The 14,514-nt window shown below is 47.4% G+C and overlaps 1 protein-coding gene across 1 annotated transcript in view; it reads left to right on the top strand.

Annotated features, from left to right (window-relative positions):
* Positions 1–14,514, top strand: part of ADAM19 (ADAM metallopeptidase domain 19) — a 73,062-nt gene that overhangs the window by 29,508 nt on the left and 29,040 nt on the right. Inside the window, exons 4-7 of the mRNA XM_006906462.3 lie at positions 591–669; positions 5,757–5,833; positions 13,440–13,632; positions 14,288–14,353. Of these exons, the coding sequence (XP_006906524.1) occupies positions 591–669; positions 5,757–5,833; positions 13,440–13,632; positions 14,288–14,353 (415 nt within the window). The remainder of the gene's footprint in view (positions 1–590; positions 670–5,756; positions 5,834–13,439; positions 13,633–14,287; positions 14,354–14,514) is intronic.

Raw genomic sequence — 14,514 nt, 5'->3', positions numbered from 1 at the left:
GGTCTCAGAAATGACAGGCCACGGCAGCTCCTGGAATCCGTGCAACAGGAACAAAGCAACAGATGATTTCTCCCATCTTATCTGTTCAGGTCTTGCAACATTACGCCATTGGCTTAGCTTGGATGGTGGGCCACCCTTAGCCAGGGCTAGCTAGACAAGACACTGATTGACAATCTCACCAAAACATGCAACAGGGGAGAGGTATTCCCTTAAGGAAAAATTGCTGTGCTGGTACTAAAAGCTGGTGGAGGCAGTGCTGGAAAAGTCGATCCAGTTACACAATAGGGCCCATAGACCCTGGGGATTTTGAGTGTGCGTTTGCATGTGTATGTTCCCAAGGCCGGGCAAAAGTGAGGTCCACTGCTTTAGTTCTGTTGACTCTGTCTGGTGTGTCTGACCTAGATGATGATCCCCATGAATGTAAAATCCACAACAAACTCCCTCCTGGTTTCCTTTTTGTTCCTTAGGCCTTTATGGCTTCCTCAGCCCGAAGTGGTTCTGACAGCTTCAGTTAGAATGGCCTGTGGCTGTCTCCAGGAGGGTGGAGTCCATCACCTCAGGACATAAATGTTTGTTGTTACTCTTTGCAGGCACCTTTTTGCTCCAGCCTACACAGAAACCCATTACGCTCCAGGTGGCAGCCCTCAAACCACCACACTGAAGTCTGAGGTAAGTTCAGGTCAACAAATATCTTTCAAGCAGATTCCCGACCCAGTCCCCCGCCCCGGGGGAAATGAAGGGATGGTGTGACTCCACGAAGTGGGTCCCTCCTCCTCCAAAGGGGTTGTTTTTCCCAACCAAACACCGAGGGAGCCAGGAGGAGAAGCCAAAAGAAGAAGCCAAACATGAATTTGTTGTTTCCTAAGTGCGTTCTGTCCTTTGCTGGCTAAAATGGTCAAACAAACAATATTGTAAGGTAGTTGCATCTTATTAAAATTGGCATAAATCATCATGAAGCATACATTTTCTTTATGTTAATTACTTACATACTAATTCACACAAGTTTAAGTGAAAAATGATTTACCAGTAATTTTGAAGTCCTCATCAATCAGATGTTTAAATAATTCTTTTTTCATAGGGGTGTGTAAGTTTTTGTAGTTTGCCTTTTTAATGTGATTTTAGGTTATGAAGGTTTTTTTAAATTTTGCTTGTCTTTTCTTATTGGGAATTTTCCCCCTCAAAGTTGTTTTTGAGTACAAATGTTTACACGAAGATTTATCATTTAAAAATGATCTTTCAGATGGATACATTTTAGTTTGCTTCACTACACCTCACTGGTGAACATTAAAGGTAGTGAATCATGCATATTTCTTGGTTTGCTAGCTTTTCCTACCAGGGGACCCATTAGACGCGGTAGGCTCAGGGCAGTGGTTCTCAGCCAGGAGTGATTTTGTTATAAGTCATTTCTTTTATTAAACTTTTGTCAGTATGTGAATAACTAACATGAAGCAAAGAAAACATATTTCACGATGATTTATACCAATTTAATCAGATGCAATTACCGTAAACTATTCTACTTGTTTGACAGTTTTAACCAGCAAAGGAGGAGACAAGTGGCAATGTCTGGAGACAGTTTTAACTGCCATGACTGAGAAGTGGATGCTACTGGCACCTAGTGGGTAGAGGCCAGGGATGCTGCCAAAAGTCCTGCACAGGACAATCCCCGCACATAGAATAATCCAGCACCAAATGTCACTAATGCCTGAGCGGAGACACTCTGGATTGCCGTGACCCTTCTCGGATGCTGGGCTGATGAGATGGCCTGAAGGAGAAGGAAGAATGGACTCCAGCGGGAGCAGCGATGATCTTTCGCCTTTGAGGCAGGACATGATAGCCTTTCGTGGCCTGTAGATGGGAGAGGCGTGGCGTGAGCACAGCAGGACAGGCTCCTCTGCCTCAGTGCTCCTCCCGCAGCTTCCTGTGGAACCTGAGATGCCCATGGCCCATTCTTTAAAACATCCGTGCCAGAGTGTGAATGTCTAGGAGATAGTGACAGCCACTGTTGATCATTACCAACTCAGATTACTGTATTAGATTACCCTTGAAAAGAGGAAAAGAGACATGGGACAGTTACGTTTTGATACGTCTGAGTGGTCCAGAGCACATAGTAGCTAGGTAGCTGAGGGGCTACATTGGATTACTGGTATGAAGATCAGTGTTGCCTTCTTCATCAAGACTTTCTTGGATGGGAAAGGAGTCGGCAGTGTGGGCGGTGCCCTCAGCAGGCATGTTGGCTCTGATTTTTCATCTCTGGGGAAGTTGTCCAGCTGTGGTGTGTCCACACACCTTCTTCAGTGCCCCGTGGGGAGAGGACAGGTGCGCCTCGAAAGCCCTAGCCCTTACTACCTCACAAAGTACTACCTCCTCCAAGTTCGGCTCCTGCATTTGTATACCCACAGCTGAAGAATGGGTCTCAGTGCAGAAGTCTGCTGTGAGCTCATGCTTCCTGCTGTGAAAGCCCCCTGGGGGTGGCCGCCTCAGGCCCAGAAGCTGGGAAGGAATGCAATGACTTCATGACTTCATTCACTTGTTCTTTGTGCTCTCAGAATTAAGCAGAGATATTGTAGAGGCCTTTCAGAAACGGAGGAATGGGAGAGGACTTCCCCTCACTCCCACAATGCCCCTCCTTCCGGAAGGTCTTTTGACTGCAGCATATCCTAGCTGAAGTATGGTGCCACTCATTGTTTTTCTTACATCTCCGGCTAATGAAGAGCAGAGCAGAGCCCCCACCCAGCCCCTTGGGGCTCCTATGGGCTTTCTTATATTTGGGAGTTGAAGACTCAAAGAGAAAAGGGAATGAAGTAATCCACTTAGCTGCCTTCGACCCAAATGTTGAGGACCACACTCTAATACCAAACTTGGCCTGGGGCAACAGGAGGTCTGGGAACCTTATCAGACTTGTCCCCTAATCTAGATCTGGTCACAGGGAAGGGGTGGAGAGGGGATGGGCCTGTAAATGTGTTCCAATAGAAGGAGTTACAGAGTTTGGGGTCTGAAGCCAGGGTTTTAGTCTTGGCTTTGACTAGCTATTTGACCTTACACAACCCTTTTGACTACACTAGTGTTGAATTTCTTCCTCTGAAAATTGGATATGCTAAGGGTTGACTCTCAGGGCTATGGAAGGGTAAGATGAATCACTGATTTTATGGGAATTTGTAAACATCTCTTCCAACGCCACATTTTACAGATGAGGAAATTGAGAGAAGAGAAAAAGTAACATGCTTCAGTTCAGATAACCAGCAAGTGGCCAGGCTTAGACTGGAACTCAGGTCCCCATTGGTGCCAGAAGATAACACAGTTTTGACAAATTAATTCCTATGCGCTTTGCTGGGCGCTTTTGCTCGGAGAGGTGGAGCATAGAGGCTGAAGTCAGGCCTCTGGGGTTTGAGTCTCCACTTTCGTTCTGCGTGGCCTTGTGAATCATGATAAAACCTCTCCAACCTTTAGTTTCCCTTTTTAAAAAATGGGAATAATAATATCTACTTCATAAGGCTGCGGTCTTAATTAAAGGGGAAAAAGACCTACGTAAGTTGTTTATCTTGCTGTAAGAGCTGGATAGACGTTCGCCCTTATTGTTACTGACAGTGAACGGCAGGTATGAGTATCACATGCCGTGATGCATGTGCAAGGCCTTTGTAAATTTAAGGCATGTTCTAAAGTCCGTTGCAATGCTATTTCAGAGAGCATCCAGGCAGTGAGCACTGTTTGCATCAATCCAAAGATGGGAAGTGATACAAGGAAACTTCACGCCCATCCCTGCTGGCCGAAGGATTATCAGTAGGTGAAAGGGCACCGGTGGTGCAGAGACTGATCCTAAGTTGAGTGTCAGCCTGGCCCGTAAGCTGTGGTCTGGCTGCATGGCTCAGCTGGGCGAGATGTAGGATTGGTGTGGCTAAGGCTGAGGATTCAGCCCCTGGTGGGCTTCCAGCTCCCTCAAGGCCACGTTCTGCCTTTGACCAAGGAGAATGTAGTGCTGATCACTAATGTTTGTTGCCAGCTGCTCTGGGTCGGGTACCCTGCACTAGCTCCTTGATGTATGGTGCTCTCGCAACCACCCCCGAGGTAGAGACTGAAGAGAGAGGTTGTGGAACTGTTCATGTAGCTGGTAGGTGTGAGAGAGTGCGTTTAAATTTGGCCTGGCCGTGCCAAAATGCTTGAATCTGGGCTGTACTGGTGCCTAGAGCTGGGCAGGAGGTGGAGCCAGACAGTGTAGACGAATGGGTTAGCGGTCTCCTGGGTCACATTCCTGCCTTCTGGGGACCAAGGAACATCTATGAGCAAGTATGGTCCTGCTGATGGATCACTTGGACTGTTACGTAGGCGAATGCCAGAAATTTCTGGTTGGCCTTGCTCAGGGCCAGGGTGCGGGGGAGTAGGGAAGAGAAAGCTCCATGTCTGCAACCGCATGGCTTGTATCTTTCTTAAGAGCTTTTCATAATCTGGCTTTACCTTTGGGTTTCGTCTTCTCTCTCTTGACCACTTGAGAAGGAGCGTGCAGGGATGTGGCCCTTGTTATCACCCTTCGCTGTGCCCGGGACAGTCCTGGTTTGCGCCCGTTGTCTGGTTTTGCACGTCAGCACTCAGCAATGTCCTGGTTTGCCTCCTGAGTGCTCTGGTTACCCTACTTAGAACATGCTCTGCTGGCACCTCCAACTTTTATTTCAAGCCACTCTTCATGGTTTGTAATTACATCTTTTTAATTAAGATTGGCTCTCACCAGACCATAGGTCCCACGAAGGCTGGAGCCGTGTCTGTCTGCTCACTGTTGAGTCTCCAGGGCCCATCCGGAGGCCTGGCACAGAGCGGTGCTCTGCAGCTGTTTGTGGTCACGAAGGAATCCATCAGGCTGGGAAGACCAGATGGGCCTGAGACACACTGACTAGAGAACAGCATCTGACCTCTGTGCAGCCATGGATGCAGGTGCCAAATTCAGTCAGAGCCAGGCACTCAGGGATTCAGGGAGGTGCGGAAGAGCTGGGGAGTGGGGGCTATTCATTTCTTAGGGCTGCTGTAACAAAGTACCATGAACTTAGAGATTTAAAACAACAGAAATGTATTCTCTCACAGGTCTGGAGGCTAGAAGTCCGAAATCCAGGTGTTGGCAGAGCCAGGCTTCCTCTGTAGTCTCTAGGGAAGAATCCTTCCTTGCCTCTTCCTAGCTTCTGATGGCCCCTGACTTGTAGCTTCATCACTCTAATCTCTGTTACCACCTGGCCTTCTTCTCTGTGTGTGTCGTCTGTGTCCTCTCCTCTTCTTAGAAGGACACCAGTCCAATGTGACTTCATCTTAATTACATCTGCAAAGACCCTATTCCAGATAAGATCACATTCTGAGGGTCTGGGTAAACACGAATTTTGGGAGAACACTATTTACCCCTCTATGGGGATCACAGAGGTGATTCTCATGGGAGCGGCTGGCTCTTCAGAAGCGGGCGTTTGCTGTGGCCAGCATGGCGCCATGCAGAAAGCTCTGAACTAGCTCTGGCGTCCTGGTTCTCCAACCAGCAGGGGGACCTTCGGCAAATTTCTTTCCTTCCCTAAGCCTCAGTCTCTTCATCTGTTCTGTGACGATGAGGACATCTGCCCTGTCCCACCTCCCAGGACTATTATGAGGATCAAATGAAATGGAAACTTGAAAAACTCTTTGCAGGTTGTGAGGTTATGCTAGATATCAAATCACCCGTGACCTGCACGAGACATTAACATTGCCGTGCTTATGAGTGTTCTCTGGTCTAACCACCCATTTCTCCTTGCTAGGATCACTGCTTTTACCACGGGATGGTGAGGAAGGCAGAACAGTCCAGTGTCACACTCAGCACTTGCCGAGGAATGAGGTAAGAGGCCCTGACCGTGCTAGGGCCACCTGGCACTCTCCCTAGGAATGGGATTTTCAGGACAAGCAGGGCAGGCCTTGGGCAGGCACCTGGAGAGTGTGAGCAAGCCAGCTCTGAGAAAGGCTGGGCTTGGGAGGGACGGCGAAATCCTAGATAATCCATAAATTCACTGGATGAGCTTTCCTTTTCCTGAGGAACTTAAAGTTTTAGTGTTATTCAGGTATGGTGAAGCCAACAGAGCAGGAGACAACTGCCATTGAAAAGACAGTTTATTGTACTCGAGATCCCAAGAGGTGGGGGCATGCCGTGTAGGAGGCGGGGACACGCAGGGAGCACAGGGGTCAGTCAGGAGGCAGAGGGAGCGGGGGGCGGGGGGGGGGCGCTGGCATGTGTTGAGAGTCTTTATTGTGTTTCTGCAGGAAGGAACAGGTGAGGCTCAGGATTGATTAGCTTGAATAATTTCAGTGGAATCTGGGGCATAGAGGCTGTCTCTAGTGTCTGGTACCTGGCCTGGGGTGAACAGGACAGGGGAAGAGTGGTCCAGAGCGTGGAAGCCACATTTGAAAGGTGTGGTCACCGGAGAGCTGTTTACCGTCTCTAGGAAGTGGCTAACCAATGCCCCCGATGTCATAGTGTCAGAACACAGAAAAAAAAGACATGGTTCATACACTTGAAACTGATGAGTCTGAGCATTTATTCCCACTCCTCCTTTGCTCTTCTCTGGTAGAAGTACCTATATATAGGTGGTGAAAAGGAAGGGGTAGGTAATGAACAGATAGGGAGGGAAGAGAAAGGAAAAGCAAGGATAGTTTTCGAGATAAAAATATTAACTGAAAAGTTCCAACTAGGTGGCATATTGGAAAAATCCCCAGGTGATTCGTGTGCACATTATAGTTTGTACTTAAGAATATGAATTATATTTCAAATATCTGTTCTTCTCCTCCAGCCTGCCTGAGCGCTTTGCATGTAGTAGGATCTTTACATGTATGTTGAAGTAATGAATATAATTTATTTAGACTCTTCCCACACTCTCCTCCTTTTGGAAAAGAGATCTGAAAAAACCTGTGTTTTAGTTGCTTATACCAATTGTTTAGGTTTTAATTACCTAGGTTTTAATGTGGTACCTATACCCAATGTGTTGACAAACTGGCTCTACGAAAAAAAGAAAAAGGAAAAGAAAGCCCTGATTAGTGGCATCTGCCAATATGCTCGCAAAAATACTCCCACCGTGACCAATGTAAAGCTGTCAACACGATGTTACTGACCGCAGAATGGGGACGCCGCACACACGGCTGGCTCTCACGAGCCCGCGGGAGGCGTTTCCTCTGTGCGCCCTTCCTCTCGGTCAACTGATTCATTCAACGATTGTTTCTTTCAGTCAACAGATTAATTTTGGTGCCTACTCTGTGCCCATAGCCTACACAGGTGGAAGAAAGACAGGCATTGCAAAGTTCTTTTCTGAGCCCTCGGTTTCCTCTGTGAAACGGACATCGATGATAGGCATGGCAGGGAACGTGATGTGCTGTGTAAACTCTGCAGCACTCTACAGGCATATGGGATTGTTACCGTCTCACACCGTTTTGTAACGGTGAAACCATGCTCAGACTTACCCAGGCTCACATGCAAATGCAAGGCCTCTCATGCTGTAGATCCTACGTGTTTGTTTATAAATTGGGCCACGTCTCCCCTGTAAGTCTTCGTGGTGAGTCACCGGAGGGAATTAGACAGGAAACAAGCTTGGCTGGGAGACCATAACCGTGGCCCCAAATCCCCTGCTCAAGTGACCTGGTTGAGCCAAGCCAACTGGCCTCCTGGTGGTGTTTACAGGTCCAGCCACCACCACCTGCAGTCTGCAAGTAAACAAAGGTCTTTCGCAAAGAGGAGGACAGGGAATGTGCAGGTGTGACTTGCTTCTCTCTGCCTCTTCCTCTGTCCCCTTGGTCTGGAGCAGTGGGAACTTGGCTTGGCCTTGGTAAATGATTCCCACAGCCGTGCTGACAGGGGGAAACCGGGTGAGCCACCCATGTGTTTCTGTTTTGCATGCTTCCCTCCGGTGGGGTCCACCCGCCTTACTTTCCCAGCCGTCTCACTACACACTCTAAGAAACCAAGGGTGTCTGTGGGCCTGACTGATTTAAGAGCCGAAGACTCATGCCAGATGGCTCCATTCAGACTCTGGAGAAGGAGCAGCTGCAGCAGCAGCAGCCTTCAAACACTCAAATCTCTCCCCAGGCTCATAAAGCGATGCCGCAATGGAAAATCTCAGTGATTACGCTTCTCTCCCGGAAACATGAGAATGTGATTGGGGAAAATAGGTAGGACTTACACCAAGCGGGGTCTTCAGGCCGATGGTACAGATACAGAGGAATTCAGCTGAGCTTCTAGACTGTGGCTGGGCCCCCTCTTCTCTCCAAAGCAAGTCTTTAGGCTACTTTAAATGAATAAATACTACGTGATCATAGTAAAAAAAAAAAAAAAAAAAAAAAAAATTAAAAAAAAAAAATTTAAGTAGTGCAGGAGTGTACAATGAAAGATTTCTTTCTCACTCCCAAATTCCTGAATCCCCCTTCCTCAGGGGCAGCCATTGTTAACCAGTCTTTTTAGAAATATTCCTGGCAAAAAAGAACATAGATATGTAATACAATGTTTTGTAATCTTATTTGGGCCACTGACCCCTTTGAGAATTGAGTGGCAAATATGGGTATTTATAAACTACACTGATAAAAATATGTGGCACACCATTTCGTTAGGGATTTGGGGAGTCCATACCCCCCACACCTGTCTCCAGTGAAGGACTCATCCCCCAAATGTCTGCACGATTTCTTGCATTCACAAATGCTTTGCAAACTAACACGAAATAGAAATGTAAGGAGTGAAGATCATTTGTGAAGAAATCTAGATGGCACTGGACAGAAGTGCCCTTGACTGAATCTGTGGAGTCTGTGAGACACTGTGTGTGTGTATGTCTGTCTGTGTCTGTGTCTGTGTCTGTGTGCCTGTGTGTCTGTCCCTAGCTCACTATCTGTCAGCAGGAGAGGTACTGATTGCAGTAAAAACATTTTTTTAAAAGCCTGATTGGTCAGTTTATGTTTAAAGAAAATGCTTGTTAAAAATTATCATTACATAACTAACTGTGTGTTAAACATTCAAATAGTACAGGAGTGTAAAACTAAAAGAAGTGGAAATTCTTTATCCTGTCTCACCTTTTTGACCAATCCCATTCCCCATCTATAATCACTGTTGGGGTATACATATTTGAAATACATAGTTGCATGTATATGTGATTTTTAGATATCTAAATGAGATTACCCTATACATACCATTCTGTATTTTTTTTTCATTTTATTTTATTTTTTACTATTTAACATTCTGTCTTTGACACATATAGATCTACCTCATTCTTTGAATGGCTGCATAATTTCTTACTTTCTAATGTCAGGCAAGTTTAATTGCATAGTAAGTCTGTCAAAGACACACAGTAGATCATCTGTAGTGATCTATTGGATGCATCGCTATTATATTATAGCAGATCTGTCCTCAAAATTCTGAGGCCCACACTCACTGTGGTTATTCCTTACCTCTGTTCCCTGGATTCAAATTCTGTGAGAGAATCGGAAACTGAGAATGAATGCAAGAGTATGCATATGAATGTTTTGCCCCTTTGCCAAGGAGTGGCCTGGCCCCTTTCCCCTTTGAATAGCTGGCCTTCCCTCTGCAGAACAGATGATAAATGCTACTACCTCTGTCGGGCACAGAGTAGGCCCTCACAGGACAGTACCAATAAGTTGCGACAGATGTAGATTCTGGGATCGGAGAATTCTCGGCTCAAAACCTCACGGGTTTCTTTAGTTCTCTAGCATCAGTGTTCTCACCTGGAAAGTAGGAACTGTGGTCGTAATAACGTCTCTGGTGGATTTACGTTAGGCGACAAGCACAACCTCTTGGGAGCAAGGATCTTTATTTCTTCGTCACGCTGTATCCCCAGTGCCTGCGTTGAATGGCTACAGAATAAAATGCTTTGTATCCTGCTCAATATATGATATGTGCTCGAAGACTGCTGTTTTTAAATACTACTTTGATTGTTAGTAAATATTGCCTGTCGCTTCTGTCAATGATCATGGCAACCCCGTGAGATGGGCGGCGTTAACGAGTGACTTACCACAAAGCTAATAGAAGAGCCAGAATTCGAATCCAGATGTGTCTCATCCCCTGAGCCCGTGCTCTCCACTTGTGCCTTCCCAACCCCACCCAGATGGAGCACATCACCTGAACGCCTTCCTTCCTCGCTTCTGTGCTGCCTTTGAAAGTCCCCGAAACTCTTTCTCACTTGAATGCAAATTGGGGTTGAGGGGTATCAGGGTGAGTACATCTGGGGCAGCTCTAGCTGTAGGATATGCCCCCTCGGGCTCTGAGTGGATAAATTCCCAGCAGCAGTCTTGCCTAGTTCCTCGAAGCATGCATGTGTGTGCGTCCTGCGGTCACTCCGGGGTTAAACTGGAATCGCCTGTCGCCTGCCAGGGTTCCTCTGTACAGTTTCATTTGTGTCAAACTGTTAACAGTGAGGAATGGGATCGAGACGGCCTAGAGAATAGCATGTGAGGTCCCAGCCACCCAGCCTTCTGTGCCCCCCTCCCATGCCCCTGGTGTAGCTCTGACAGTGCTTTATATTTAGCAAATTAGACTAACTGAGGCTGCTAGAAGGATAAGTGGCTGGTGGGTGCTCGCAGGACTTGGGGGAAGACCTTAGGAACTAGATTCTCAGAAATCCCCCCACTTTCAAAGCTGGAGTTCGCAGTAAAGTGCTGAGACTTGTGCCAGCCTCCCCTCCCTCCCCCAGCAGTCTGGGAGGATTGTAGCTTTGAGTTACCAGGGGCTACAGTAGGGGGAGGAGGGGAGCAGCCACAGAATCTTACTGCTGGGAGGACCTTCAGTGTCCTTTGAGCCCGTGTTTCTCAGATTGTAATCTGCCCACTCCCTGAAACAGAATTGCTTGGGGCTTTCTGAAAAGGTGGGTTCCAGGCCACAGTTCCTGAATGTGGCCGGGAAGGAATTACTGTGGGACCTGCTAAGGGTGCCGATGCTCAGACCTGCAGAATCCGAGTCTTTTACATCTGTATTTTTAATGCACTCTGTAGAATATTCTAATAGATGACTCTGGGGGCTCTAACCTTAGAGATCTCTGACCCACAGGGTGAGAACTCACTGATGGAGGCAGGCAGCATAGAGGTTAAGGGTATGGGTCCAGAGTCTACCGGACTTTAAATCATGAGAGCTTGTTGTTTAATCTCTTTGGGCCTCAGTTTCCTCATCTATAAAATGGGACTCATGATGGGGCCTTATAGAATTGACGTGAGAATGAAATAAGAACCATGGTGTCTTACGTCAGCCAGGCCAGTTGGGTAGTGGCCTGTCACGCCCCAGAGAAGAGTTGCTGTCGCCAGTCACTTGTAGCCATCTGTAAACGGGCTATCTTTCTGATCCATTCTATGGGACTGCTGTGACAGAGGGCAGTGTGAGGTCATGGGTAAGGTTGTGGGACTTGGAACCAGACTGCGTAGGTCCTTACCAACTTTGTGACTTTGAGTCAGTTAATCAGCCTTGCTGAGTCTTAGTTTTCTCGTTTGTACAATGGGTATATTTGTAAGGATCATGGAAGCTGGTGTGGATAGTAAAATACTCAGCACAGTGTCAGGTTCATAGCAAAGGCTCAGTGATTTGTAACCACCATGATTATTGTTACTCACCACGCACATCCTTTGGCATGGTCTCTGTCCTGTTTGGCACAGAGGCTTATTCAAGTGATACTCAATCAGCTACACTGGAACTTTCCCCAGTCCCTATATGGAGCTTCTCACTCACTGGGTATTATCTCCACAGCTACAACCTGGTGCACACAAAACCGTCAGCTGTTTTGTGGTCCAGCCCTCTGTGTTTCCCATGTTTATAGCCATTGGGGGAAACTGAGGTGACGGAAAGGGCCTTGGTCAGCCGAGATGAGGAGATAGTTTGGGAACAGGATGCCCGCAGAAGGTCCACCCTCTGCCCTTTCCTGTCTGGATTCAGGAGCGGATGTCACCCTTGCCCTTTGCCCCATTTCCACTCCAGCTGTTTGGGGAGCACCTTGGGTGTCCTGCCCAGGGGCCGCTGCAGGATTGCTGCGTCAGCCTGGGCGAGGCAGCCGGGAAGTCGGCAGGCTCCCCGGCACTGGAATGAGGTCAGCCAGGAGTGGATTCCAGGAAGGGCTACTGCTGATCAAAACCTGGCACTGTGTCCCCTGCGAGCATCACAGGCTCCTTCTAAAGGGCAAAACTGGGGCAGGGATCCTGAGAGGTTGGGGGTGGGGTGAAAGCCAAGACAGCTAAAGAGAGAGGTCTTTTCAATTTGAAGTGGCAAAGACTGAATCGGGGATATTTTAGCTTTTGAACTTTCTAGGTGGGTGAGAGCCTGAGGTTGGGGAGCTCACGAAATGCTGCTGGGACCTCTGCGGCTCATTGCGAGGCTTCCTCCTCCCCCAGAGCCCTGGGGGCATTCCCACGTATTCATCTCACTGCATCAGGATGGCAGATACCTGCCACATGGGCCTCTATTCACCTTTCCATCGATTGTTTGCCATGGTGATTGATAATTCATGGCACTATTTCTCACTGAGTCCAGATAAAGCTCTTCGAAACCTCACAGATGCCACATTCCAGACAGTGGTGTCCAGTTCATCAGTGTTAGGGGTGATGAAACCCTTTTGTCGTCTCTGTTATATTCTGTATAACACTCTAAACTCCATGAGGACAGGCACTTTGTCTTGTTCACTACTCTATTCTCAGCAACTAGCACAATGCCTGGCACGTAGAAGGAGCGAGCTCAGGAAATATTCATGGAATGAACGACTGTCTGTCCTCCAGTGGGCTGTGAATTACTCGACAATGGGCATGATGTCTACAGTACATGTAGTACAGAGTAAGGGCTCAGTGAATGAGAGAATATAGTGAACGAACAAGTCTTTTTCTCCTTTCAAAGAGAAAGAGTATTTACACATGCTTGGTTGTGGACGTCACTTCACCAATGAGCGGCCTTGCTGACGGGGAAGTTGGGGCTAGTTAGGAATGCCATCAGTGATGCCTCCAGCTTTGGTTTCCAGAGATACTTGTCATCCCTTTTAATTATCCCAAGAGTTCTGATAAATTAATAAATTATCATTTATATTTAAACATGGGGAAACTGAGGCTCAGGGTGATTTAAGAAATTGGTTGAAGAGCAGCTGACAGTTTAATGTTGGAGCTAAGACCAGGGCGTGGGTCTCCTCACCCCCGGGCTAGCGTTCTTCCTCTAGTTACCATTCCATCTTTTTCTGAGTCTATAAAAGTTTCAACCTGCGATTTGCCATTTGCCATGTTTGGGTTTGTGGTATACCACATTTCACATACACGAGCATTTCTCTGGAAAGGATGTCTGACCTTGCATCTCACCAAAGGGTACGTGACCCCACAATAAAGTTAAGAACCAGTGATCAAAACCAGCTGTGACATTTTGCATATGGGGAAACTGAGGCCTGAGCAAGGGACTTTTCCAGGACCAGAATCTTTGACCAAAGATTCTATTTCTTCTATCGACAGAGGACTGATTGTGGTGAACAGTAACCTCAGCTACATCATCGAGCCCCTCCCTGACAGCGAGGGCTACCACCTTATTTACAGATCTGAACATCTCAAGGTGCCCCCTGGGAACTGTGGGTTCAGGCACTCCAAGCCCAGCTCCAGGGACTGGGCCCTTCCGTTTACGAACCTGGCCACGAAACGACCTCGCCGGGTGAGTGTCTCGGTGCGGGAGTCAGCCTCGGGATAGTCTTGTCCCCTGTAAGGACCTTAACTTTGCATCCAGCAGTAATTCTGAATTAGAGAGAGATGGCTGAGAAGAAGGGAATAGCTTTTTGATTTTTTTCTAAGTCATTGTTGAGTGTGAGACACCCTTGTATTTGGTAGAATAACTGCTTTGGGGAGCGCACTACTACATTTGAAATCTTCTGAGATGCAAATTTCCGAAACTTCAAAATGTGAGGAAAAAACACATGCCTCCCTTTTTGGAATATGACAAAAGCTTGGGTTTATTTATACCGAAAATAGAGGTATGTGGTTTAAATGTTTTTTGGGAACTGGATTGTTAGCGTGTTCCTTCACGGTATGTTGGCCTCTGTTCTGCCTGTACTCGCCAGCCCACCCAGCTCACTATTTTTCGAGCCTGGAGGACTGGATCCAAAATCCCAGAGCAGCCTCTGGTGATAACCAAGACGGTGGGTGGAAGGTGTCGTGAGGGTGGTGGCGACCACGGCCGGGACTGTCTCTGGTACCCAAAGACGAAATGGGTGAGGAGGCCCCCGTTTATTAAGGAGCACCGTTGGCAGGTTTTTGTGTGCGGCCAAGTTCACCATTTCTCCAGCTCTGATCTGCTTTCATCTCTTTCTTAGATGAAAAGGGAAGATTTGCACTCCATGAAGTATGTGGAGCTTTACCTCGTGGCTGATTACGCAGAGGTAAGGGGGAGGCACTGGGTTTGAGCAGGAAAACTGCTCTCTTGAGAGCTTCCGTTCCAGGCTTCAAACTGCTCTGGGGAAAGGCTGAGCATTCATCTTTCTCCGGTTTGTCATGTGATTTTGACCTTAAATCTGACCAAGGGCTCTTTTTGTGATTTTAA

Source organism: Pteropus alecto, unplaced genomic scaffold, assembly GCF_000325575.1.
Source record: "Pteropus alecto unplaced genomic scaffold, ASM32557v1 scaffold40, whole genome shotgun sequence".
Lineage (NCBI taxonomy): Eukaryota > Metazoa > Chordata > Mammalia > Chiroptera > Pteropodidae > Pteropus > Pteropus alecto.
This window is presented reverse-complemented; position numbering and strand designations above follow the sequence as displayed.